We start from the raw sequence: 24,359 nt of genomic DNA, 5'->3' as shown, positions 1-24,359 counted from the left end.
AGCAAGAGCAAACACATTCAAAAGCTAGCAGAAGGCAAGAAATAACTAAGATCAGAGCAGAATGGAAAGAGATAGAGACACAAAAACCCTTCAAAAATCAACAAATCCAGTAGCTGGTTTTTTAAAAGATCAACAAAATTGATAGACTGCTCGCAAGACTAATAAAGAAGAAAAGAGAGAAGAAGCAAATAGACATCATAAAAAATGATAAAGGGGATATCTCCACTGATCCACAGAAATACAAACTACCATCAGAGAATACTATGAATACCTCTACACAAATAAACTAGAAAATCTAGAAGAAATGGATAAATTCCTGTACACATACACCCTCTGAAGACTAAACCAGGAAGAAGTTGAATCCCTGAATAGACCAATAACAGGCTCTGAAAATGAGGCAATAATTGATAGTCTACCAACCAAAAAAAGTACAGGACCAGAAGGATTCACAGCCAAATTCTACCAGAGGTACAAAGAGGAACTGGTACTATTCCTTCTGAAACTTCCAAGCAATAGAAAAAGAGAGAATTCTCCCTAACTCATTTTGTGAGGCCAGCATCATCGTGATACCATAGCCTGGCAGAGACACAACAAAAAAGTGAATTTTAGACCAATATCCCTCATGAACATTGATGCAAAAGTCCTCAATAAAATACTGGCAAAGCGAATCCAGCAGCACATCAAAAAGCTTATCCACCATGATCAAATGGACTTCACCCCTGGAACGCAAGGCTGGTTCAACATACACAAATCAATAAATGTAATCCAGCATATAAACAGAACCAAGGACAAAAATCACATGATTATCTCAATAGATGCAGAAAAGGCCTTAGACGAAATTCAACAGCTCTTCATGCTAAAAACTCTCAATAAATTAGGTATTGATGGAATGTGTCTCAAAATAATAAGAGCTATTTATGACAAACCTACAGTCAATATCATACTGAATGGGCAAAAACTGGAAGCATTCCTTTTGAAAACTGGCACAAGATAGGGATGGCCTTTTCCACCACTCCTATTCAACATAGTGTTGGAAGTTCTGGCCAGGGCAATCAGGCAAGAGAAAGAAATAAAGTGTATTCGATTAGGAAAAGAGGAAGTCAAATTGTCCCTGTTTGCAGATGACATGATTGTATATTTAGAAAACCCCATCATCTCAGCCCAAAATGTCCTTAAGCTGATAAGCAACTTCAGCAAAGTCTCAGGATGCAAAATCAATGTGCAAAAATCACAAGCATTCTTATACACCAATAACAGACAAACAGAGAGCCAAATCATGAGTGAACTCCCATTCACAATAGCTTCAAACAGAATAAAATACCTAGGAATCCAACTTACAAGGGATGTGAAGGACCTCTTCAAGGAGAACTATGAACCACTGCTCAACGAAATAAAAGAGGACACAAACAAATGGAAGAGCATTCCATGCTCATGGATGGGAAGAATCAATATCATCAAGCTACCAATGACTTTCTTCACAGAATTGGAAAAAACTACTTTAAAGTTCATATGGAACCAAAAAAGAGCCCGCATTGCCAAGACAATCCTAAGCCAAAGGAACAAAGCTGGAGGTATCACGCTACCTGACTTCAAACTATACTACAAGGCTACAGTAACCAAAACAGCATGGTACTGGTACCAAAACAGAGATATAGACCAATGAATGGAACAGAACAGAGCCCTCAGAAATAATACCACACAAATCTACAACCATCTGATTTTTGACAAACCTGACAAAAATGAGAAATGGAGAAAGGATTCCCTATTTAATAAATGGTGCTGGGAAAACTGGTAGAAACATGTAGAAAGCTTAAACTGGATCCCTTCCTTACACCTTATACAAAAATTAATTAAAGATGGATTAAAGACTTAAATGTTAGACCTAAAAGCATTAAAACCCTAGAAGAAAACCTAGGCAATACCATTCAGGACACAGGCATGGGCAAAGACGTCATGACTAAAACACCAAAAGCCATGGCAACAAAAGCCAAAATTGACAAATGGGATCTAATTAAACAAAAGAGCTTCTGCACAGCAAAAGAAACTACCATCAGAGTGAACGGGCAACCTAAAGAATGGGAGAAAATTTTTGTAATCTACCCATATGACAAAGGGCTAATATCCAGAATCTACAAAGAACTTAAACAAATTTACAAGAAAAAATCAAACAATCCCATCAAAAAGTGGGCAAAGGATATGAACAGACACTTCTCAAAAGAAGACATTTATGCAGCCAACAGACACATAAAAAAATGCTCATCATCACTGGCCATCAGATAAATGCAAATCAAAACCACAATGAGATACCATCTCACACCAGTTAGAATGGCAATCATTAAAAAGTCGGGAAACAACAGGTGCTGGAGAGGATGTGGAGAAATAGGAACACTTTTGCACTGTTGGTGGGAGTGTAAATTGAGTTCAACCATTGTGAAATACAGTGTGGCGATTTCTCAAGGATCTAGAACTAGAAATACCATTTGACCCAGCCATCCTGTTACTGGGCATATACGCAAAGGCTATAAAGACACATGCACACATATGTTTATTGTGGCACTATTCACAATAGCAAAGACTTGGAATCAACCCAAATGTCCATCAATGACAGACTGCATTAAGAAAATGTGGCACATATACACCATGGAATACTATGCAGTCATAAAAATGGATGAGTTCATGTCCTTTGCAGGGACATGGATGAAGCAGGAAACCATCATTCTGAGCACACTATCTCAAGGATAGAAAACCAAACACCACATGTTCTCACTTATAGGTGGGAATTGAACAATGAGAACACTTGGACACAGGGTGGGGAACATCACACACTGTGGCCTGTTATGGGGAGCGAGGAGGGATAGCGTTAGAGATATACCTAATGTAAATGACGAGTTAATGGTTGCAACACACCAACATGGCACATGTATACATATGTAACAAACCTGCACATTGTGCACATGTACCCTAGAACTTAAAGTATAATGATAAAAAATATATATAAAAAAATAAAAGAAATACTGATTTTTAAAAATGTACCTCCTACAGAGCTATAGAAACTAAAACAAAACAGCATGGTTCTGGCATAAGAACAGACACAATGACAAATGGAACAGAATAGAATACTCGGAAACAAATCCACACACTTACAGTGAACTCATTTTAGGCAAAGGTGCCAAGTACATACATTAGGAAAAACACAGTGTCTTCAATAAATGGTACTGGGAAAACTGGGGTATCCATATGTAGAAGAATGAAACTTGATCCCTATATCTCACCTTACACAAAAATCAAATCAAAATGGACTAAAGACTTAATCTAAGACCTTAAACTCTGAAACTACTGTAAGAAAACATTGCAACCAGGTGCAGTGGTTCATGCCTGCAATTCCAGCACTTTGGGAGGCTGAGGCGGACAGATCACGAGGTCAGGAGTTTGAGACCTATCTGACCAACATGGTGCAACCCTGTCTCTACTAAAAATACAAAAATTGGCTGGGCATGGAGGAGGGCACTTGTAATCCTAGCTACTCAGGAGGCTGAGGCAGGAGAATCACTTGAACCTGGCAGATGGAGGTTGCAGTGAGCCAAGATCGGGGCCATTGCCCTCCAGCCTAGGTGACAGAGTGAGATTTCATCTCAAAAAAAAAAAAGAGAGTGAGAAAGAAAAGAAAACATTGGGGAAAATCTGCAGGACATTTGTCTGGGCAAAAATTTCTTGAGTAACACTCCACAAGTACAGGCAACCAAATAAAAAATGGACAAATGGGATTTCATCAAGTTGAAAAGCCTCCGTACAGCAAACGAATCAATCAACAAAGTGAAGAGCAACCCACAGAATGGGAGAAAATGTTTGCAAACTACCCATCTGACAGGGGATTAATAACTGGAATATAGAAGGAACTCAAACAACTCCACAGGAAAAACTAGTAATCTGATTTAAAAATGGGCTAAATATTTTAATAGACATTTCTCAGAAGAAGACATACAAATGGCAAACAGGCATATGAAAAGGTACTTAACATCATTGGTCATCAGAGAAATGCAAATCAAAACTATCTCACCCATATAGATGGCGAATATCTAAAAGACAGACAGTAACAAATGCTGCCAAGGATGTGGAGAAAAAGGAAGTCTTATACATTGTGGGTGGGAATGTAAATTAGTACAACCACCCTGGAAAACGGTTTGGAGGTTCCTCAAAACACTAAAAATACAGCTATCATATGATCTGGCAATCCCACTTTAGGTATATACCCCCAAAAAACGAAATCAATATATCAAGAGATATCTGCATTCTCTTGTTGTAGAACTGCTCACAGCAGCCAAGATTTGGAAGCAACCTAGGTGTCCATCAATGGCTGAATGGACAAAGAAAATGTGATACTTATAAACAATGGAGTACTATTCTGCCATAAAAAAGAATGAGATTCTGTAATTTGCAACAGCATAGATGGAACTGGAGGTCATTATGTTAAGTGAACTAAACCAAGCACAGAAAGACAAACATCACATGTTCTCACTTATTTGTGGAATCTAAAAATCAAATCAGTTGAACTCACAGAGATAAAGAATAGAACGATGGTTGCCAGTGGCTACGAAGGGTAGTGGGGGGACACAGGGGGTCGGGGGAAGGTGTGGATGGTTAACAGGAACAAAAAAATAGGAAGAATGAATAAGACCTAATGTTTTAGTATTTGATAGCACAAAAGGGGACTATAGTCAATAATCATTTAATTGTACATTTAAAAATAACTAAAAGAGAATGATTGAATTGCTTGTAATGCAAAGGATAAATGCTTGAGTGGATGGATACCCCATTTTCCATGATATGACTATTATACATTGCATGCCCTGTACCAAAATATATTATGTACCCTATTAATATGAGTACCTACTATGTACCCACAAAAATTAAAAATAAAAAAATAAAAGATGTACTTCCTATTTCTGTTATCTGAATGGGTCTGGATTGAAAAATAGCGAATATAGTTCATTAAAATACTTGAAAAGTATAAAAATCCATGGAGCCACAATGATATTAATAAAGCAGTAAATGTGAAAACAAAAATGTTTTTGCCCACATAGGATATTACTATTATACCAATCTTTATTTGAAAAATTGGTAATTAAAAGGAGTGAATTAAACATTTATTCTGTTTGTAATGCAGGGTAATAAAATAGCCTCAATTGCTGAGGAAATACTTTTATGGAAGAATACTAAGTAATAAATGGACAGTATCAGAAAATCACCATTTGGCAACCACAAATGAAATAACTGATTCCATTAAGAATTATCAACATGGGATCAAGTCATTTGATGAATGGTCAATGGAAACATTTTCCCACATTAGCTCACATATTATCTGCCAATAACAAGCAGGGCACTGCACATTTACAGTGGTGAGATTGGGCTGCCACCCTCCTAACACAGTAATCAAATTGACTATCAGGAATAGTGAGACACTATATACTTCCTGATGGGATGTTGTGGTGTTATGCCCAGACCGTTTATTCCCCGAAGAAGACCACCAGAGTCCAGAGTCAAAGCTAAGCAGCAAGGATCTTTATTACAGGTTCGAACCTGGAACTCTCACTCGCTCGTGAAACGAGACGGGCAGGAGAGCTCCCGCACTGAGCTCCGAACAGTGTTATATATTCTAAGGAAAGTGGGCATAGAATTATTATACAAATCAGATGTATGATTGGCTAGTGTTTAAACAAGACGACTTGGCTAACTATGATTGGTTCCCGCCATTTCTGATATTTCGGTTCAACCCTTGAGGCGGGAGAGCAGTTTTACACAAAGGCAGTTAATTATTGCGTCAGGTTGCACAACCGGTTTATGGCAGCATGAGCGTATCTTACTTAAAGACGTCTTGTGACCGGCCTCAGAAAGAAAAACAGGTACTTACAGAACTTACGAAATCTCTGGTACGTGCAGAGATTAGAGAGCAGAACAAAGGGTTTAGCAATAGGGTGTGGCAGGGGAGCGGGTATGCATTTTTGTGTCTTTGTGTCCTTTCAGTGGGAATTATACAGCGTTCTCTATAACATATTCTTAACTAAAATGTGCTTAACCCAAATCTAAATCAGTCTGCATTTCTAACTAAAAGTTGAAAAGACATACAGAAGACAAAAGAATACATTAAATTAAACCAATAGGAAGCAATGAGACCAGAAAATGAACATTTTGCAAGATATCTGGCCTGGTCTCTTTGAAAAGTCAAAAGGAGGGAGTAGTGACTCTTGCAGATTGAGTTAGGAGTCATAACAGAACGCAGTTTAGGGTTCTTGATAGACTCCTTGAACAAATACGTATAAAATGGACTTTGGGAACAAGTGGGAAAATGTGAATATGAACTAGGTATTAGATATTTAAGAATTATTGTTTATTTTATTAATACAAGGCTGTAAAAGGTATTATTATATGAAAATCTCCTCGTTTTAAGAGATGCATGCTGAAGTATTTAAGAATAACATGTTGTGATGTTTGTAACCTAAGTTTAAATGAGGAGAGAGAATTGTTGATTTTGGGGGTGGATATATGAATATTCACTGTACTCTTCTTTCAACTTTCCTATGCATTGTAATAATTTTCAGAATATTTTTTTAAAGCCTCTATACTGCCTTCTTGTCATTACTGCTCATCTTTATTATTACTGTGAAGAGACAGCAGCCCATTCTTTCAATCTCTGCCAAGCCCAAGTCACTGCCATCGTCAGAATGCCATCCCCTTTCCACATATCTGTTTGGTCTTTGTAGTCCTGAAGTCCCAAAGACTCAGTTGGGTGTGGACGTGGAAGGAAGAGGGGGACATTGTTTGGCCAGAGTGTGTTTGGGTTTCCCAGGTACAGCAGGTCACATCTATAAAACCAAAAAGTATCTGAGGCAGGTCTTAATCAGTTTAGAAAGTTTATTTTGCCAAGATTAAGGACATGTACCCGGGAGGCAGGGCTGTACCTTTCTTCAAAGATGATTTTGAGGGCTTTATTATTTAAAGGAGAAAGGGTAGACATCAGGAAAAGGGGAAGAAACTTTTAAGAGGTGTGGGTAGATAAGAGACAAACGGTTGCATTCTTTTGAGTCATTGATCAGCCTTTCACTGAATATACAATTTACATGTGAAAGGGAGGTAGAGGAAGAGTCACTTATGCCTTGTCTAGCTCAGTGAATCTACACTTTTTACATCAGCAATCAGATACACATTTGTCTCAAGTGAGCAGAGGGATAACTTTCTGTCTTGCACCTCTGAAGATAAGCTATCAATTTACATTGTCAGGGTAAAATTCAACACAACTGTTTTAAGGTAAAGATCTTGGGGTTCACAGGGAATTTCCTAGTGGAGAAATTGTGAGGGAGGTATGTGGCTTCTTCTTCTTCTTTTTTTTTTTTCTTTAATCTCTGTAGCTATCTTATTTAGGAGTAAAATGGGAGGCAGACTTGCCTGAAACAGTTCCCAGCTTGACATTTCCATTTGGCTTAGTAATTTGGGGGCCCCAAGATTTATTGTCCTTTCATACGTCCTATTCACACAACCACTCACAGGCACAGAGTCATGGCCAGATGTTCTTTTTTTAAAAATTTTTATTTATGTATTTATTTTTTACAATTTTATTTTTTATTTTTATTTTTTATTATACTTTAAATTCTAGGGTACATGTGCACAATGTGCAGGTTTGTTACATATGTATACATGTGCCATGTTGGTGTGCTGCACCCATCAAGTCATCATTTACATTAGGTATATCTCCTAACGCTAGCAGACACATGAAAAAATGCTCACCATCACTGGCCATCGGAGAAATGCAAATCAAAACCACAATGAGATACCATCTCACACCAGTTAGAATGGCAATCATTAAAAAGCCAGGAAACAACAGGTGCTGGAGAGGATGTGGAGAAATAGGAACACCTTTACACTGTTGGTGGGACTGTAAACTAGTTCAACCATTGTGGAAGACAGTATGGCGATTCCTTAAGGATCTAGAACTAGAAATACCATTTGACCCAGCCATCCCGTTACTGGGGATATACCCAAAGGATTATAAATCATGCTGCTATAAAGACACATGCACACATATGTTTATTGTGGCACTATTCACAATAGCAAAGACTTAGAATCAACCCAAATGTCCATCAATGATAGACTGCATTAAGAAAATGTGGCACATATACGCCATGGAATACTATGCAGCCATGAAAAAGGATGAGTTCATGTCTCTTGTAGGGACATGGATGAAGCTGAAAACCATCATTCTGAGCAAACTATCGCAAGGACAGAAAACCAAACACCACGTGTTCTCACTTATAGGTGGGAATTGAACAATGAGAATGCTTGGACACAGGGTGGGGAACATCACACACTGGGGCCTGTTGTGGGGTGAGGGGAAGGCGGAAGGATAGCATTAGCAGATGCTCTTTAAGGTTCACTCAGAAGCCTGTACCATGGTGGCCTCCCAGACAGAGACTGAGAGTAACACACCAGCCCCTCCCCTTCCCTCACAGCCGCTAGGAGGCAGCTTCCTTCACTTTTGAGGTCCAGAGGTGAGCCATCTTCTTCATTGCCTGGTGGTGACAGCCTCCTAGGTGCTTGTCCTCTCACTGTCTCTCTCTTGTCAATTCCCCAAGTCAAAAGCAAATTTTTAAAAAGGCAAACAAAAACAGTGCTTATTTGTTGTTCTTTCTTCCTGTCAGTTCCATTCAGTTTTGTTGAATTCTTTTCAGTAAACCAGATACTGGGGACAGTGTCTCTCCACTCTGCCTTGGGTTAAGCTCCATCTTGTCCATCCCTCCTGCCCTTGGTAGTTTTTCTTCTTGCCCCTTCCTTTCTCCTGAATATTAAATAGTAACTAACATTATAGATTTCCCACCATGTGACAGTCACTGTTCTAAGCACATTCTATGCATTGGCTTTTTTAATCATTATAACAATTGTCTTAGCCCCTCTGGGCTGCTGTAACAAAATACCACAAAACGAGGTAGCTTATAAACAACAAATTTATTTCTAACAGTTCTAGGAGCTGGAAAATCCAAGATCACGTTGCTAGCAGATTTGGTATCTGCTGAGGGCCAATTTCCTCATAGATGACACCTTCTTGCTGTGGTCTCACATGGTGGAAGGGGCAAGGAGTATCTCTTAGGTCTCTATTATGAAGGTATTAATGCCATTTATGAGGGCTCTAACCCCATAACCTAATCACCTCCCAAAGACCCACCTGTTAATACCATCACAATGCAGGTGAGAATTTCAACAAATGAATGTTGTGGAAACAAAAACATTCATACCATATCAACAACCTTAAAAAATATTGTCATCCTCTTGTTACAGAAGAAGAAATTGAGGCACAGAGAGTTTCAAAAATTTGTGCAAGATCAAATCTGAGAGGTATCTTGTTTTCTCAAGAGTTTTGTATTTATAAATGTGTCTAACAAATAATTGAGTTTTTACTCTGTCATGTCTATTCAAGGCATGGGGAATATAGCATTATACTAAGAAATGTACCAGTTCATGAAGCTTTCATACCTGTGGGGAAGAAAAATAATAATCAATTAAGTAAGTAATATAAAGTATGTATTGCAAACCTTGATTAGATGATACAGCGTAACAGAGAGTGGAACATGAAGTTCTCTTTGATGAGTCAAATTGCATCATTAAAAAGCATTTTTATATGTATTTTTAAATAGTAATGTATTCTTCTGGTTCAGACAGTAAAACACATAAAGATGATCAAAAAAGTAAATAATCTTCTCACAAAAATATGTAAACAAGTAAATAGAAGAAAATCTATTATTAATTTGTTATCAATCCTTCCCAAAATTTTATGCTTTATGCACATTTAAGACTATAAAAATATATTATTTTCCCATTTTTTATTCCAAGGAAACATATTTTACTATGCCATACACTGTCCTATACTTGCTTTCCACAATATTTATTTTGGAGTTGTCTCGCTCTTGTCCCCCAGGCTGGAGTGCAATGGCACAATCTTGACTCACTGCAACCTCTGCCTCCCGGGTTCAAGTGATTCTCTTGCCTCAGCCTCTTCCTGAGTAGCTGGGATTACAGGTACCTGCTACCACACCCAGCTAATTTTTGTAATTTTAGTAGAGACGGAGTTTCATCATGTTAGCCAGGCTGGTCTAGAACTCCTGACCCCAGGTGATCGGCCCGCCTCATCCTCCCAGAGTGCAGGGATTAGAGGTGTGAGCCACCGCGCCCGGCCTATTTTGGAGATTTGCTCATAACAATACTTAAAAGGCATCTTTATTTTGTTTTCACAATTGCCTACATTTTCACTGCATGAACATATCATCATTTATTTAACCAGTTTTCTATTGATGGCCACTTAGGTTGTTTCTAATCTTTAATTATCATAAGCAACACTGCAATGAATAACCTTATACATGAGGGGTCAGCAAACTGTTTCTGTAAAGGGCCAGATAGAAAATATTTTAGGCATTGCAGGCCATATGGTCTCTGTCAGAGCTGAATTCTGCCATTGTAGCAGAAAGCAGCCATTGATAATATGTCTACATAAGCAAATGGGCATGGTTTTTTTTCCCAATTATTATTTTTTATTTTAATAGGTTTTTGGTGAACAAGCGGTGTTTGGATACATTAATAAGTCCTTTAGTGGTGATTTCTGAGATTTTGCTGCACCCATCACTCGAGCAGTGTACACTGTACCCAATGTGTAGCCTTTAAAAAAAATTATTTTTTTATTATACTTTAAGTTCTAGGATACATGTACAGAATGTGCAGGTTTGTTACGTAGGTATACATGTGCCATGGTGGTTTGCTGAATCCATCAACCTGTCATCTACATTAGGTATTTCTCCTAATACTATCCCTCCCCTAGGCCCCCCACCCCCTGACAGGCCCTAGTGTGTAATGTTCCCCTCCTTGTGTCAATATGTTCTCATTGTTCAACTCCCACTTATGAATGAGAACATGCAGTGTTTGGTTTTCTGCTCCTGTTAGTTTGCTGAGAACGATGGGTTTCCAACTTCATCCATGTCCCTGCAAAGAACATCAACTTATCCTTTTTTGTGGCTGCATAGTATTACATAGTGTATATGTGCCACATTTTCTTTTCCAGTCTATCATTGATGGGCATTTGGGTCAGCTCTAAGTCTTTGCTATTATGAACAGTACTGCAATAAACATACATGTGCATGTATCATTATAGTAGAATGATTTATCATCCTTTGGGTATAAACTCAGTAATGGGATTGCTGGATCAAATGGTATTTCTGGTTTTAGATCCTTGAGGAATGGCCACACTGTCTTCCACAATGGTTAAACTAATTTGCACTCCCACCAACAATGTAAAAGCATTGCTATTTCTCTGCATCCTCTCCAGGACCTCTTGTTTCCTGACTTCTTAATGATCTCCATTTTAACTGCCTGAGATGGTATCTCATTGTGGTTTTGATTTGTATTTCTCTAATGACCAGTGACGATGAGCTTTTTAAAATGTTTGTTGACCCCATAAATGTTTTCTTTTGAGAAGTGTCTGTTCATATCCTTCGCCCGCTTTTTGATGGGATTTTTTTTTCTTGTAAATTTGTTTAAGTTCTTTGTAGATTCTGGATATTAGCCCTTTGTCGGGATGGATAGATTGCAAAAATTTTCTCCCATTCTGTAGGCTGTCTGTTCACTCTGATGATAGTTTCTTTTGCTGTGCAGAAGCTCTTTAGTTTAATTAGATCCCGGCAAATGGGCATGGGTGTTTTAAATAAAACCTTATTTACAAATGCAAGAATTGGGCTTAATTTGGTCAGGGTTTTTATAATTTGTTGATGTTATATATGAGATGATATCCATAGGATAAATTCCTAAGAGAATACTTTCATTTCTAAATTTGATAGATTTGGCCAAATTACTTTTCACTGAGATTATATCAATTACCATTCCCAACAGCAATATATGGTGGGCTGCTTCCTCAACACTTCAGCAATTCAGCATGTTCACGGCAACATTTGAGGGTTTTGCCAATTTTGTAGGAAAGGGTGCCTCAGTATACTTTTCAATTTCTCTTCTGATGAATGAAATTGAGCAAATATAAGAACCATTTGTTTTCTATTGAATAATTGGTATTTTATTCAATTGTAGGAGTTTTTACATAATAGGAAGATAAGCTCTTTCTCTGATGAGTTGAAAAGTTTTCTAGTGTTATTTATCCTTTGACTTTATTTATGGTGTTTTGTTATTTTAAATCAATGAAAAGGTTTTGTTTATATATAGTTACATTAATTAATCTTGTTTTTTTTTTTTTTTAAGGATTCTAGATTTTGTAAACAGTTGAAAGTTCTACCACACTCAAAGGCTATGAAAGAATTCTCTCTTATTGTCTTATAATTTCACGTATTTCAAACTTTCATTTGTTTGAAATTAAGTCACATATGAAGTATGGATCCATTTTTTCCTTCCTACTGGTTACCAAATTGACCCCATGATATTTAGTAATTATTCTACCTAATAGAAAGTACATTTATTTCCTTTTTTGTTCTATGGACTACAATTTTGGTTCTGTCCACATGATGGCACCACAACTCCCCCCCAAAAAAATCATTTTCTCAGTTGGAAAGAAAACACCATAAGACTTACAAAGCGTTAATATTTTATTAAATGCCTCCATGTTGTGGAAAACAGACCTGAATTTCACATGGAATGTTCAATAATTTATCAAATACTGAAGTCCATTTGGTAAAGATACATACCGTAGTGTATGCTAATCAAAGAAGTAAGTGAAATATATATATATATATTTTTTTTAAATCACGCCAATCTATTCTTCAATTTTTTTCTTAGGCCACAAATGAATACACATACACATACACATATATGTACACACACACACATATATATAGTTTATTATCAACCACAAAGACATGGTGTGTAAACTAGTTTTGAGAAATTCTAGCAATATTTTCTAAACCTGCAAGCCTTCTGCATCTTAGAGAGTAGGTTTGCATAAATCTGGGAAGCAAAGGTCACCCCTAGGCTTATGAATAAAGAGGATGATTACGTAATTCTGAATTTCCACCCCTAAGCCCCACCTCTTATTCCATCCCTGACAATCTTGGGGTTAAAGTCTATTGTCACTTATGAGAAACATGCCTGGACTTGCCCTGCACTCTTTAAAGAATCAAAAACAGAAGCGACAGCAAAGCCTTTCCCTTTCTCCTCTCTAATGGCAATGAGCCTCTTTTCCACATTACGCTGGAAGTATTTGAGACATTGAGTATTTTTGTAAATGTTCTGTTAATGTTGACACCATACATACCTAAATTTGACAGTGGACTGCAGCAACCCTTTTTGTATGTACCTTCCAGGGATTCAATAATCTGGTATTCTAAATGTCTCCGGAATTTAGCTTCAAAACACTGTTTACCATATCTTGTTTACATAGGTAAAAAGATTCAAGTGTGCTGCCAATTAACCTAACCTCGATGATCTAGTAAAAATATAGAACAGTTACTTAAATTCTCCAAGCCTCATCTATAAAATGGAAATAATAATGTAGGAGACGAGAATATGCCACCTCAAATGTGGCCCTGGAATAAAGATTATTTTGAGATAATTATTCTGAGAAGCAGCAGACCTAGGAGACGCTCTAAAAATGGCATATTACCCTTTTGTAAGGGAAACGTACATTTACTAAAAAAACAGAACAACCCCCCCCTCCAAAACTCCATTTGTAAGAGTGTCTCCTCTGTACCAGGAAGAATGACTCTAAATCATGAAAAACTTATGAAAGAAGAAATAAGAAACCCCACTCCTATTTACCGTACATTTCCTGGTCATGGTTCCTTAACTTGCCTGCTCCACAATCTTTTCTTTTGGTTTAGCTAAAGATAGTATTTAAGCCCGATTTTAAACCATCTCTCATTTTCCTGGTTATCTCCCATGTATATATGACATATACATGTTAACAAACTTCTTTGTTTTCTTGTTAATCTGTCTGGTTACAGGCACCCAGGCCAAAACTCTGAAAGGTAGAAAATTATTTTTCCTTCCTTACAATATTACTCACTCAGAATTGTTGTAGGATTAAATAAGGCATTTCAAAATACTGCACAGTCCTCAATAAATGTTACGCTATCGTAATTAGAACAAGAAAACAAAACAAACAAAAAAAACGTGTTCCTAGGTCAAACTGCACAGTAAAATCTGGAAATTGGAAACTAAGCCGTGTTTGCACTCACTGGCCTACGCTCTCTTCATCCTACCAATCCCCCTACCCCCAGAAAGTCTCGGATTGACTCTCCAGGAACCAGGGCAGTTCATGAGCCATCTCAACAGATGCATTCGGAAGAAGTCATAGATGACTCTGCAAACTCACAATCGGCATCGATTTTTAGTACCAGTAACTGTCAAAGCCCCACTGTCGTCAACCGCTGCCCACTTGACACCTAACGGCACTTCCGGAACATTCCACAAGATGGCGCCCTTGCATTCCAATCATCGGGCTACCGGCGGAGGACGCCTTGCCGAGGCGTCGACCTCGTTCTCCAAGGTTCAGGGGCTGACCTCAGACAGAGGCTCGCTCTAGGGGGATGGGCGGGGGCCAGCACTGGCACTGTTGGCCGATCGGCCCGGGATCCCAGCGTGCGGGCCCGAGTCTGCCCCAGCGCGATGCGGCGATGGGCTCGAATGCCCGGCTCCCCGAATTCCGGCCTTTCACCCGCACGGCCTCTCGGCACTGCCCCAGCTGGACACCAGCGAGCGCGTCACGCGCGGGGCCTTGTCACACGGCCGGAGGAGGCCTCGCGTGCCCGTGCGGCGGGCTCCGGGCACCCTGATACCTTGACACAAGAGGCGCCGGGTCGTGGGGCGGCGGGGAAGGGCTGTGCGGGGGAGGGACTGCGTCTACACCCGCGCCCAACTCGCTCCGGTCACGGCACTGCCCTGACACCAGGCGGCTGGGGCGGGGGTGGGGCCAGGCGTCGGCCCTCGGGATTCTGTTTTCTAAGCTAAGGCTCAGAGCCTTCGAAGAACGGGGCAGCAGGGCCCACAGACGGCCCTGAAGGCCTTCCCGTGGCTGCGAGAGTTCTCAGCGGCCGGCATTCGAGGCGCGCGGCTCCGCTCCGAAGCGAGACCTAGGTGGCAGGACAGGACCTGCTTCCCGGCCAAGCGCGCTCGGCAGGCCGTGGGGCGGGGCGTCGGCCGTGACGCGGTGTCGCGTATCGAGTCTCCGCCCCCTTCCCGCCGCCCAGTATATAAGACTTCGCGGAGCCTTCTCACTCGCACAAGTGGACCGGGGTGTAAGGTGCGCGTTAGCACCAGAGGCAGGGGTGCGAGGGCCACGGCCGACTCGGACGTGTGACCGCGCCTAGGGGGTGGCAGCGGGCAGTGCGGGGCGGCAAGGCTACCATGGAGCTTTTGCGGACTATCACCTACCAGCCAGCCGCCAGCACCAAAATGTGCGAGCAGGGGCTGGGCAAGGGTTGCGGAGGGGACTCGAAGAAGAAGCGGCCGCCGCAGCCCCCCGAGGAATCGCAGCCACCTCAGTCCCAGGCGCAGGTGCCCCCGGCGGCCCCGCACCACCATCACCACCATTCGCACTCGGGGCCCGAGATCTCGCGGATTATCGTCGACCCCACGACGGGGAAGCGCTACTGCCGGGGCAAAGTGCTGGGAAAGGTGACAAGCGGAGGGCGCCGGGCTGCCGGGCGGGCGGGCGGGAGGTCTGTCCGGGCGACCCCAAGCCGGGCAGGCCCGCGGGGTCCCGCGCCCGCCGCTTCCAGGTTTTTCGGGGGTCAGATCCCAGCGCGAGGTGGGCTCCTCACCTGCTGCCTGGCTTTTGTGCACCGGCAGCGCTGGGGATCGGCTTTGCCTGCCTTAGCCTCACAACTGTGTGCCACCCCGCAGCCCAGAGAAATGCATCTTGAGTCTGGAAGCGAGGGCTTTCTGTATCAGACCTCTCTCCCTCCATCTGCTCCGGGGGAATTTTCCTAACAAGTCTCATCAGACATTATTTTTCATGTCTCCCCGCTCCAACTACCTCCATAAAGCTCCCCTTTATATTATAGGAAAAAAACTCTTTGAAGTTGCTGTTTCCAGCAATGCGTTTCTCTTCACGAGGGAGCTTTAACGAAGTCGAATGCCTTCCTCTGACCACCCTTCTCCATTCCTCAATTTTTTTTTGCTTTTCTTTCTTCCCATTTATTTATTTATTTTAAATATCTGCCGTCCATTTTTGTGCCATACTCAATTCCGTCTCGGCTTTGTTTCTTTTCAGGGTGGCTTTGCAAAATGTTATGAGATGACAGATTTGACAAATAACAAAGTCTACGCCGCAAAAATTATTCCTCACAGCAGAGTAGCTAAACCTCATCAAAGGGAAAAGGTGTGTATGACTCTTGAGTAAAGTATTTTCTTTGTGTGCAGGGATGGCCCTTCCCTGTTAGGAAAATGTCTTCTGCATGTGTAATCACTGGCTTTTCCGAGGTGACTGGAGGCTAATAAGCCTTGCCTTGCTTTTTCATTTAGATTGACAAAGAAATAGAGCTTCACAGAATTCTTCATCATAAGCATGTAGTGCAGTTTTACCACTACTTTGAGGACAAAGAAAACATTTACATTCTCTTGGAATACTGCAGTAGAAGGGTAAGTGTCAACTCCTATTTGAGAACATTTACTTACCCCGAATTAACACGGTATTCAAAAAGTATTTTATCTAGTATTTTAGCTGTGGCAGTATTTACACTGCAAAGTTAACTTTCATTGCATATCCTGCAAAGGGAAACCAGTGATTTTGATAACTGTTTGACACATTCTCTTTTTTCCTTCTTCTCTTCCTAGTCAATGGCTCATATTTTGAAAGCAAGAAAGGTGTTGACAGAGCCAGAAGTTCGATACTACCTCAGGCAGATTGTGTCTGGACTGAAATACCTTCATGAACAAGAAATCTTGCACAGAGATCTCAAACTAGGTAAGTCCTTGATGCCAAAAGCTGAGTTTTGTGTTAGAGTTCCTTTTCTCTCCCTGTCTTTTTTTACATATGAATGTTCTTAATTGGGATCTAGCGTCTGCAATCTTGCTTTTGAATGGGCGTCTTTCATATAACAATTGGCTGCCTGGCTCCAAAGTGGATGTATGTGTACTTGGTTAGAATGCATTTTCAAAAGGATTCACTTTTTTTGTTTGTTTGTTTATCATCTAGGGAACTTTTTTATTAATGAAGCCATGGAACTAAAAGTTGGGGACTTCGGTTTGGCAGCCAGGCTAGAACCCTTGGAACACAGAAGGAGGTAAGAGTCAGAAAGATGCATCCTAGTAGGGTTTTGTGGAGAGACCAAACATGCCTTCGCTGTTTTGCATTTCATGTTTCAGAGGTTCAGTGATAACATCTATAAATCATAGCAATGTTAATTTAAAGAAATACTTACTGAATGCCCACTATGGACTAGACAGAGCACGCTGTGCCTCTAAATTGATTATGAAAGCAGTCAATGAAGTCTTTTCTCGGCCTGAAATGTATAAAATGCCACGATGTCCCTGGTTTTATTTGGTTAACCACACGTTGCATGGGGGCTAAAACAATGTGTGTGCATTGTAAAAAATTACCAAAACTCACTTGGTCAGATCTCAATTGTTCAGATGCTAAAAGTCAAATGTTTCCAAATAGAAATTCAGTGTAGATTTTAAGATTGTGTTTAAGATTTGGTCTCCCATCAAGTCACGTCAAGAGAACCAAGTTTAAATAGTGGAGTAATTCCTAACACGATCTCAATATTTCGTCTTTCCAGAACGATATGTGGTACCCCGAACTATCTCTCTCCTGAAGTCCTGAACAAACAAGGACATGGCTGTGAATCAGACATTTGGGCCCTGGGCTGTGTCATGTAAGTAAATGCAGCAGAATAATTAAAAAGCGAATTTGGATTTAAATTTTAACACTTGAGTTGCTTTATGACCATTGCTAAAGATGTGTTTCTTTGCACACAGGTATACAATGTTACTAGGGAGGCCCCCATTTGAAACTACAAATCTCAAAGAAACTTATAGGTGCATAAGGGAAGCAAGGTATACGATGCCGTCCTCATTGCTGGCTCCTGCCAAGCACTTAATTGCTAGTATGTTGTCCAAAAACCCAGAGGATCGTCCCAGTTTGGATGACATCATTCGACATGACTTTTTTTTGCAGGTTGGTGCACTGTCTTTTTTTTTTAATTACATGGTATTGATCCCAGTTACCTGACAGGTTACTGAAGGCCTTTTCTAATGTTCCACAGGGCTTCACTCCGGACAGACTGTCTTCCAGCTGTTGTCACACAGTTCCAGATTTCCACTTATCAAGCCCAGCTAAGAATTTCTTTAAGAAAGCAGCTGCTGCTCTTTTTGGTGGCAAAAAAGACAAAGCAAGATATATTGACACACATAGTAAGTTAACAAGACTTCTTTTCCTTTTTGTACCCAATATTATATTTAAATTTATATTTAAATTAGTTAAGAGAATTTTATATTAGCATAACTTGGCCATATTTGCATATTCTTAAATGTTGATATTTATAGCATAATAAATCCATACCTTGAATTGTGATTGATAGCTTTTTATTTTGCAAACATTAAAAAGGGCTTTTGGGGTAGTTGCAGCTAATGGCAAAGGTAAAATGCTATTTTTGTCCAGGATGGTCATAAGTTGGTCAGTAATGCAAGAAGGAGAAAATATGGCTAACCCTGTTCCTACCTTGTTAAGATAGACTAATGTTTGTAATTCTGTTTCTTGATATACAGATAGAGTGTCTAAAGAAGATGAAGACATCTACAAGCTTAGGCATGATTTGAAAAAGACTTCAATAACTCAGCAACCCAGCAAACACAGGACAGATGAGGTGTGTTGGGAAAGATTAAAGTAGATATTCACACTTTACATTACGTCCACTCTTTATTAAATAGCTCTTGGACTATGATTATCATGGTTCAAAAATGTCATATTTACTAAAGTTTTTCTTCAAACCCTTTGAAAGGGAAGTTAAAACTAAAAGGAAGTCTTTCAGTTTTACAGTGCATGCAAGTGCGTTATTGCGTTATCTTTTATCTGGCTTGTGTCCATTGCTTTTTGATAAGCTTTCCCAGCAATTGCCTCACTCTCATCTTAATCTGGAATTCTCAACCTTAAATGAATTTAGATGCTTGACTCATTGCATAAATCTTCTCTCTCCTAAGGAGCTCCAGCCACCTACCACCACAGTTGCCAGGTCTGGAACACCCGCAGTAGAAAACAAGCAGCAGATTGGGGATGCTATTCGGATGATAGTCAGAGGGACGCTTGGCAGCTGCAGCAGCAGCAGTGAATGTAAGTGGTTGTCAATCATATTTTAAATAACAAAACTCTAAATGCCAGTGCTAAATACATAATAATTTAAGTCAATTTACTTTGTAGCTTAATCTAACATCGAAGTAGTAAGATTACCAGTATTGGAAAATAATCTTGAGTTCTATGTCTTTTGAATTAATGGAGTGAAACTTAGCATCTACCAAACCTGAGGTTTTATTGCTAAAATATTGTATAACTTGAAACATTTCTCTCTGCCTTTTCAGGCCTTGAAGACAGTACGATGGGAAGTGTTGCAGACACAGTGGCAAGAGTTCTTCGGGGATGTCTGGAAAACATGCCAGAAGCTGATTGCATTCCCAAAGAGCAGCTGAGCACATCATTTCAGTGGGTCACCAAATGGGTTGATTACTCTAACAAATACGGCTTCGGGTACCAGCTTTCAGACCACACCGTCGGTGTCCTTTTCAACAATGGTGCTCACATGAGCCTCCTTCCAGACAAAAAGTAAGTGTATCAATTAATGAAATCCTGTCAGTTCTCTAGTCTTGCACTAAAGAAATCTAAAAACAGTGATTAACTGCTTCTATTTTTTTTCCTCTTCTCTCCCTTTCGTTCCTGTTTTTATAGAACAGTTCACTATTATGCAGAGCTTGGCCAATGCTCAGTTTTCCCAGCAACAGATGCTCCTGAGCAATTTATTAGTCAAGTGACGGTGCTGAAATACTTTTCTCATTACATGGAGGAGAACCTCATGGATGTAAGTACGGTGACTTTAGAGTGGTGACATTTGAAGTGTAGTCCACAGAGCAGTAGCATCTGCATCACTTTGAAGCTTGTTAGAAACAGATTCTCCTGTCCTATCCTTGATGTACTGAATCAGAATCTCTGGGAGGTGGAGGCAGGGATTTCCAAAGCCACTCTGATGCTTGCTTAAGTTTGAGAGGATTTTCTTAGAATAATAATAGAGTGCATGCTACAAAATCTTTGTAGGCACTAACTCACTCTCCTAATCTCTTCCAGGGTGGAGATCTGCCTAGTGTTACTGATATTCGAAGACCTCGGCTCTACCTCCTTCAGTGGCTAAAATCTGATAAGGCCCTAATGATGCTCTTTAATGATGGCACCTTTCAGGTAAATGAACTCTTCAGGAAAGCGCATGTTTAGGTCCTACACAGAAAAATTTGTGCCTAGCCAGTTTAGTAATTGACTGAATTTTTCTAATTCTTGAATATTTTGAGAGATCTAATATCTATGTTTATTTTTTAAGGTGAATTTCTACCATGATCATACAAAAATAATCATCTGTAGCCAAAATGAAGAATACCTTCTCACTTACATCAATGAAGATAGGATATCTACAACTTTCAGACTGACAACTCTGCTGATGTCTGGCTGTTCATTAGAATTAAAAAATCGAATGGAATATGCCCTGAACATGCTCTTACAAAGATGTAACTAAAAGACTTTTCGAATGGACCCTATGGGACTCCTCTTTTCCACTGTGAGATCTACAGGGAAGCCAGTAGAATGATCTAGAGCATGTTGAAGAAGATGGACATGTGGTGGTACGAAAACAATTCCCCTGTGGCCTGCTGGACTGGGTGGAACCAGAACAGGCTAAGGCATACAGTTCTTGACTTTGGACAATCCAAGAGTGAACCAGAATGCAGTTTTCGTTGAGATACCTGTTTTAAAAGGTTTTTCAGACAATTTTGCAGAAAGGTGCATTGATTCTTAAATTCTCTCTGTTGAGAGCATTTCAGCCAGAGGACTTGGAACTGTGAATATACTTCCTGAAGGGGAGGGAGAAGGGAGGAAGCTCCCATGTTGTTTAAAGGCTGTAATTGGAGCAGCTTTTGGCTGCGTAACTGTGAACTATGGCCATATATAATTTTTTTTTTCATTAATTTTTGAAGATACTTGTGGCTGGAAAAGTGCATTCCTTGTTAATAAACTTTTTATTTATTACAGCCCAAAGAGCAGTATTTATTATCAAAATGTCTTTTTTTTTTTATGTTGACCATTTTAAACTGTTGGCAATAAAGAGTATGAAAAAGCAGAAATAATGGTTTCCTGTCTTTAGTAGAACTCTTCACCACATGGTGACATTTTTTGATAATGTCATGCCAAGCAGTGCCAAGAAGCCACTGAGTATAGAAGCATACTAGAAAGTTAGATCTTTAATTTTTTCTAACTACGGTTTCTAGGAAGTCTAATACCTGAAGTACAATCATAAACTTTCAGGGTAGATCTAGCTTGAGAACACCATTCTTGTTACAACCAAAATATAAGCCTCCTACATTAAAGAAATACTCCAATTTATCTCTAGTATTTCTTTAAAACTTGTTTAGCTTGGAGGTAAAGCCAGAGTAAACAGATCTCTGTTGTTGTCAATAGGTACAGGAAGTTTATCTTAATATGGGCAAAACTCTGAATTAGAATGCATGCACCACCTAAACATATTACTCAGCATAAACCTGCCTAAACACTTCCAGAGCCGCTGGCAGTACTAGCACATAATTCCAGTAGTGAGAAATTCTTTGTGAATAAGTCATTTTATTTTCCTTCTGGTGCATGGTAGTTGAGGAGTGGTATGGGAACCAAGTTATGGTTTGGGGTCCATCTTTTAAACTTAAATTATCTAAGAGGTAGATCTGAGGTTTTCTTTTTCAGTGGGATCTACTCTTTGACAGGTGTAGTAAAGGAAAGCTGCTCCTTCTGTTACTCTGAACTTACAGGGATCTGCATAAGATGTAAATATTTTTTGTTTGATTGTAATCCCACTATAAGGAAAATACTGTCCTATGAAAAGAAGTGCTTTGGTTTGTTAAGGCTGTGTTTACAATGTGATCCTGTACAGCGTAGTATAGAGATGCCAGTTGCACTTTTACATTTTTCTAAAATTGTTAAAACTCCACCTGGTATATTGTATTAATAAAAGCCAAATCCAGGGAATATGAGTATTTCACAAGTCCTAGATTAACTCCCGCTGGCTGGAGTTCTCTGGCCATGTATACCAATTCAGTTGTATTTTTAGAAGCAGAGAAGAAACAATAGTTTTCAAACAGAAAATGTTCCTTCTTTTTGAGTTTCAAAGTGGAAGATTGTGATTACGTCATGATTTCAAAATACACACTTAGCATTCTTATATGAACTGAGCATCTGCTGTGTGCCACATCCAGGGCCTGGCACTGGAGACGCAGAGTGAACCCAAGGCCCCCCTGCCCTCAAGGAAGTCACAGTGGAGTGGAGAAGACAGGGCATTTACCTATTAGTATGATAAGTGGTGTGATTTTATGATAAAGGTGTGTACTGGATGTTGTGGGAACTCAGCAGGAATCATGAGGAAGAAGCTCCAGGCGTGGGCTGGGCTCAGTGAATAGATTCCAGAGAAGAAATTTGTTTTTACTGGGTTTGAAAATGAGTAGGGGTTAAATAGAAGTATGCGATGGGGAAGAGTGTTATAAGCAGTGGGAATAGCATGTACAGAAGCCCGGAGGATGGAAGAGTTCACAGAAGTGGGTGTGCAAGTCTGAAGTATTACAGAAAAAGGCTGGAAGACATGAATGGTGCAACCCATGGCTTTTAGGCTGCATTTTGAAGGCTGTGCCAAACTACTGAGAAATTTCAAGGAGGAAAGTGACAGTATTTCAGATTCCTAAAATTTTTTCTGGGAGCATAGGCGACAGGGGTGGGGAACAAGGTGGAAACAGCCCAAACAGTAAAGAAATTAATGCCGTGACTCAGGTGAGAAAGGACCTGAGACTTAATGAAAAGGAGCAAAGGAAGAGTTAGGCAGTACCTCATTTGGCCCACCCAATTCATTTCAATGTTCCCAGTACAGAGCACAAGATCTGGTACTGGACAGTCAACTATCAAATGAATTAGGAAATGAAGATTGATTTGGGAGGAACTTAGAAAGTTGATTTTAACAGGATCTGGAGCCTGGTTGAATGTGGTGCCTAAGAAAGAAGGTGAGGTGTAGAAGGATTGGCTGAGGGAGTCAGTGGGGGAAGGGTTGCATTCTTGGGCCATTAACTATAGTAAATTAGGAATATAGAAGGAAGAGCTTGATGGAAAAATAGAGTGAGTTTTTTTATATCAAATCAGATTTGTATGAGGTTGCCCACATAGGTCCAGAAAACAGTGGATATGCAGGTTAACATCTCAAGAGAAAGCAACATTTGGAAGTAACTAAGTTTTGGAGAACTTCATGGGAGTGAACGAGAACACATAAGGATGGATTTCTGTCACCCCTTCTTCCCACCTGCATTTCTAGGGGAGGAGTACAGAGGACATCTCCATAAAACATAACAGTGTTGATAAATCTTTGCCATGGGAGGAGAATAAAAGATTCCCAGATAAATTACCCTTCCAAATAAGGGTACCCTGAATTCCACACAAAACAACAGTAAAATAATAGATTTCTTTAATGAACACGTTTGATCCCCAGGAATGTTTCTCCATTAGCCCTCACAAATCCTAAAGATTTGGTAGTTTTGTTGTATGTCCCAGCTATAGGGGAGGCTGAGGCAGGAGGGTTGCTTGAGCCCAGAGGTTTGAGGTTGCAGTAAGCTTTGACCATGCCACTGCACTGTAGTCTGGGTGACAGAGGGAGACCCTGTTTCTTAAAAAATAAAATAACACATACCCTCAACTAAACTTGGTGTGGCCACGACAGTGACCTTGATCTTAGGTTATTTAACATTTACGACTTTTAACTCTCAGTCCCATCAACCCTTCAAGAAATATTTCTGAATGTAACCTCATGTCAGCTAGGGAGGAAGCATACTCCAGTGGAAAAGCTTTGGAGTCAAGTCTTGAGTCCAAATTTCTGTTCAACCACATGTTAATAGTGCGATCTTCAGTAAATACCTAATCTCTCTAAGCTTCTGTTTTCTCATCTGTGAAGATAAAATAATAATAAAACACTTGCACATCAAAGGTACTCAATAAGTATTTGTTCCTCTTCTTGTTCTGTTTCTTCTGCCTCTTTCCACATCTGTAATGGCAGGAACCCTAATTATCTAGAAAAGAAAATAACTGACTCATTCTTGTTTCTCCCGCTTTCAGT

The 24,359-nt window shown here is 40.0% G+C and overlaps 1 protein-coding gene across 2 annotated transcripts; it reads left to right on the top strand.

Annotated features, from left to right (window-relative positions):
- Positions 1 to 14,743: 14,743 nt before the first annotated feature.
- PLK2 (polo like kinase 2) lies at positions 14,744 to 21,348 on the top strand. Of its 2 annotated transcripts, XM_025387095.1 has the most exons (15): positions 15,196 to 15,537; positions 15,580 to 15,645; positions 16,244 to 16,351; positions 16,495 to 16,611; positions 16,807 to 16,936; positions 17,168 to 17,255; positions 17,754 to 17,849; positions 17,953 to 18,151; positions 18,240 to 18,387; positions 18,742 to 18,839; positions 19,174 to 19,303; positions 19,549 to 19,789; positions 19,913 to 20,042; positions 20,306 to 20,416; positions 20,553 to 21,348. In XM_025387095.1, the coding sequence occupies exons 1-15, from the start codon at positions 15,376 to 15,378 to the stop codon at positions 20,742 to 20,744; spliced, it is 2,016 nt and encodes a 671-aa protein (XP_025242880.1). In that variant the 5' UTR covers positions 15,196 to 15,375; the 3' UTR covers positions 20,745 to 21,348. The 2 variants fall into 2 exon arrangements, with proteins under 2 accessions (XP_025242879.1, XP_025242880.1); XM_025387094.1 differs by having other exon boundaries at positions 14,744 to 15,645.
- Positions 21,349 to 24,359: the final 3,011 nt, after the last annotated feature.

The sequence above is a fragment of the Theropithecus gelada genome, chromosome 6 (genome assembly GCF_003255815.1).
Source record: "Theropithecus gelada isolate Dixy chromosome 6, Tgel_1.0, whole genome shotgun sequence".
Classification (NCBI taxonomy): domain Eukaryota; kingdom Metazoa; phylum Chordata; class Mammalia; order Primates; family Cercopithecidae; genus Theropithecus; species Theropithecus gelada.
The sequence above is the reverse complement of the archived record's forward strand: the minus strand, read 5'-3'. Positions and strand labels throughout refer to the sequence as shown.

What these genes read in the sequence shown, in the direction of transcription:
- PLK2 (XM_025387094.1), top strand. Translation starts at nt 15,376, where the DNA reads ATGGAGCTTTTGCGGACTATCACCTACCAGCCAGCCGCCAGCACCAAA. An exon ending in TGGAATACTGCAGTAGAAGG is followed by an intron (nt 16,612 to 16,806) that starts GTAAGTGTCAAC and finishes TTCTCTTCCTAG; the next exon opens with TCAATGGCTCATATTTTGAA. An exon ending in TGGGCCCTGGGCTGTGTCAT is followed by an intron (nt 17,850 to 17,952) that starts GTAAGTAAATGC and finishes CTTTGCACACAG; the next exon opens with GTATACAATGTTACTAGGGA.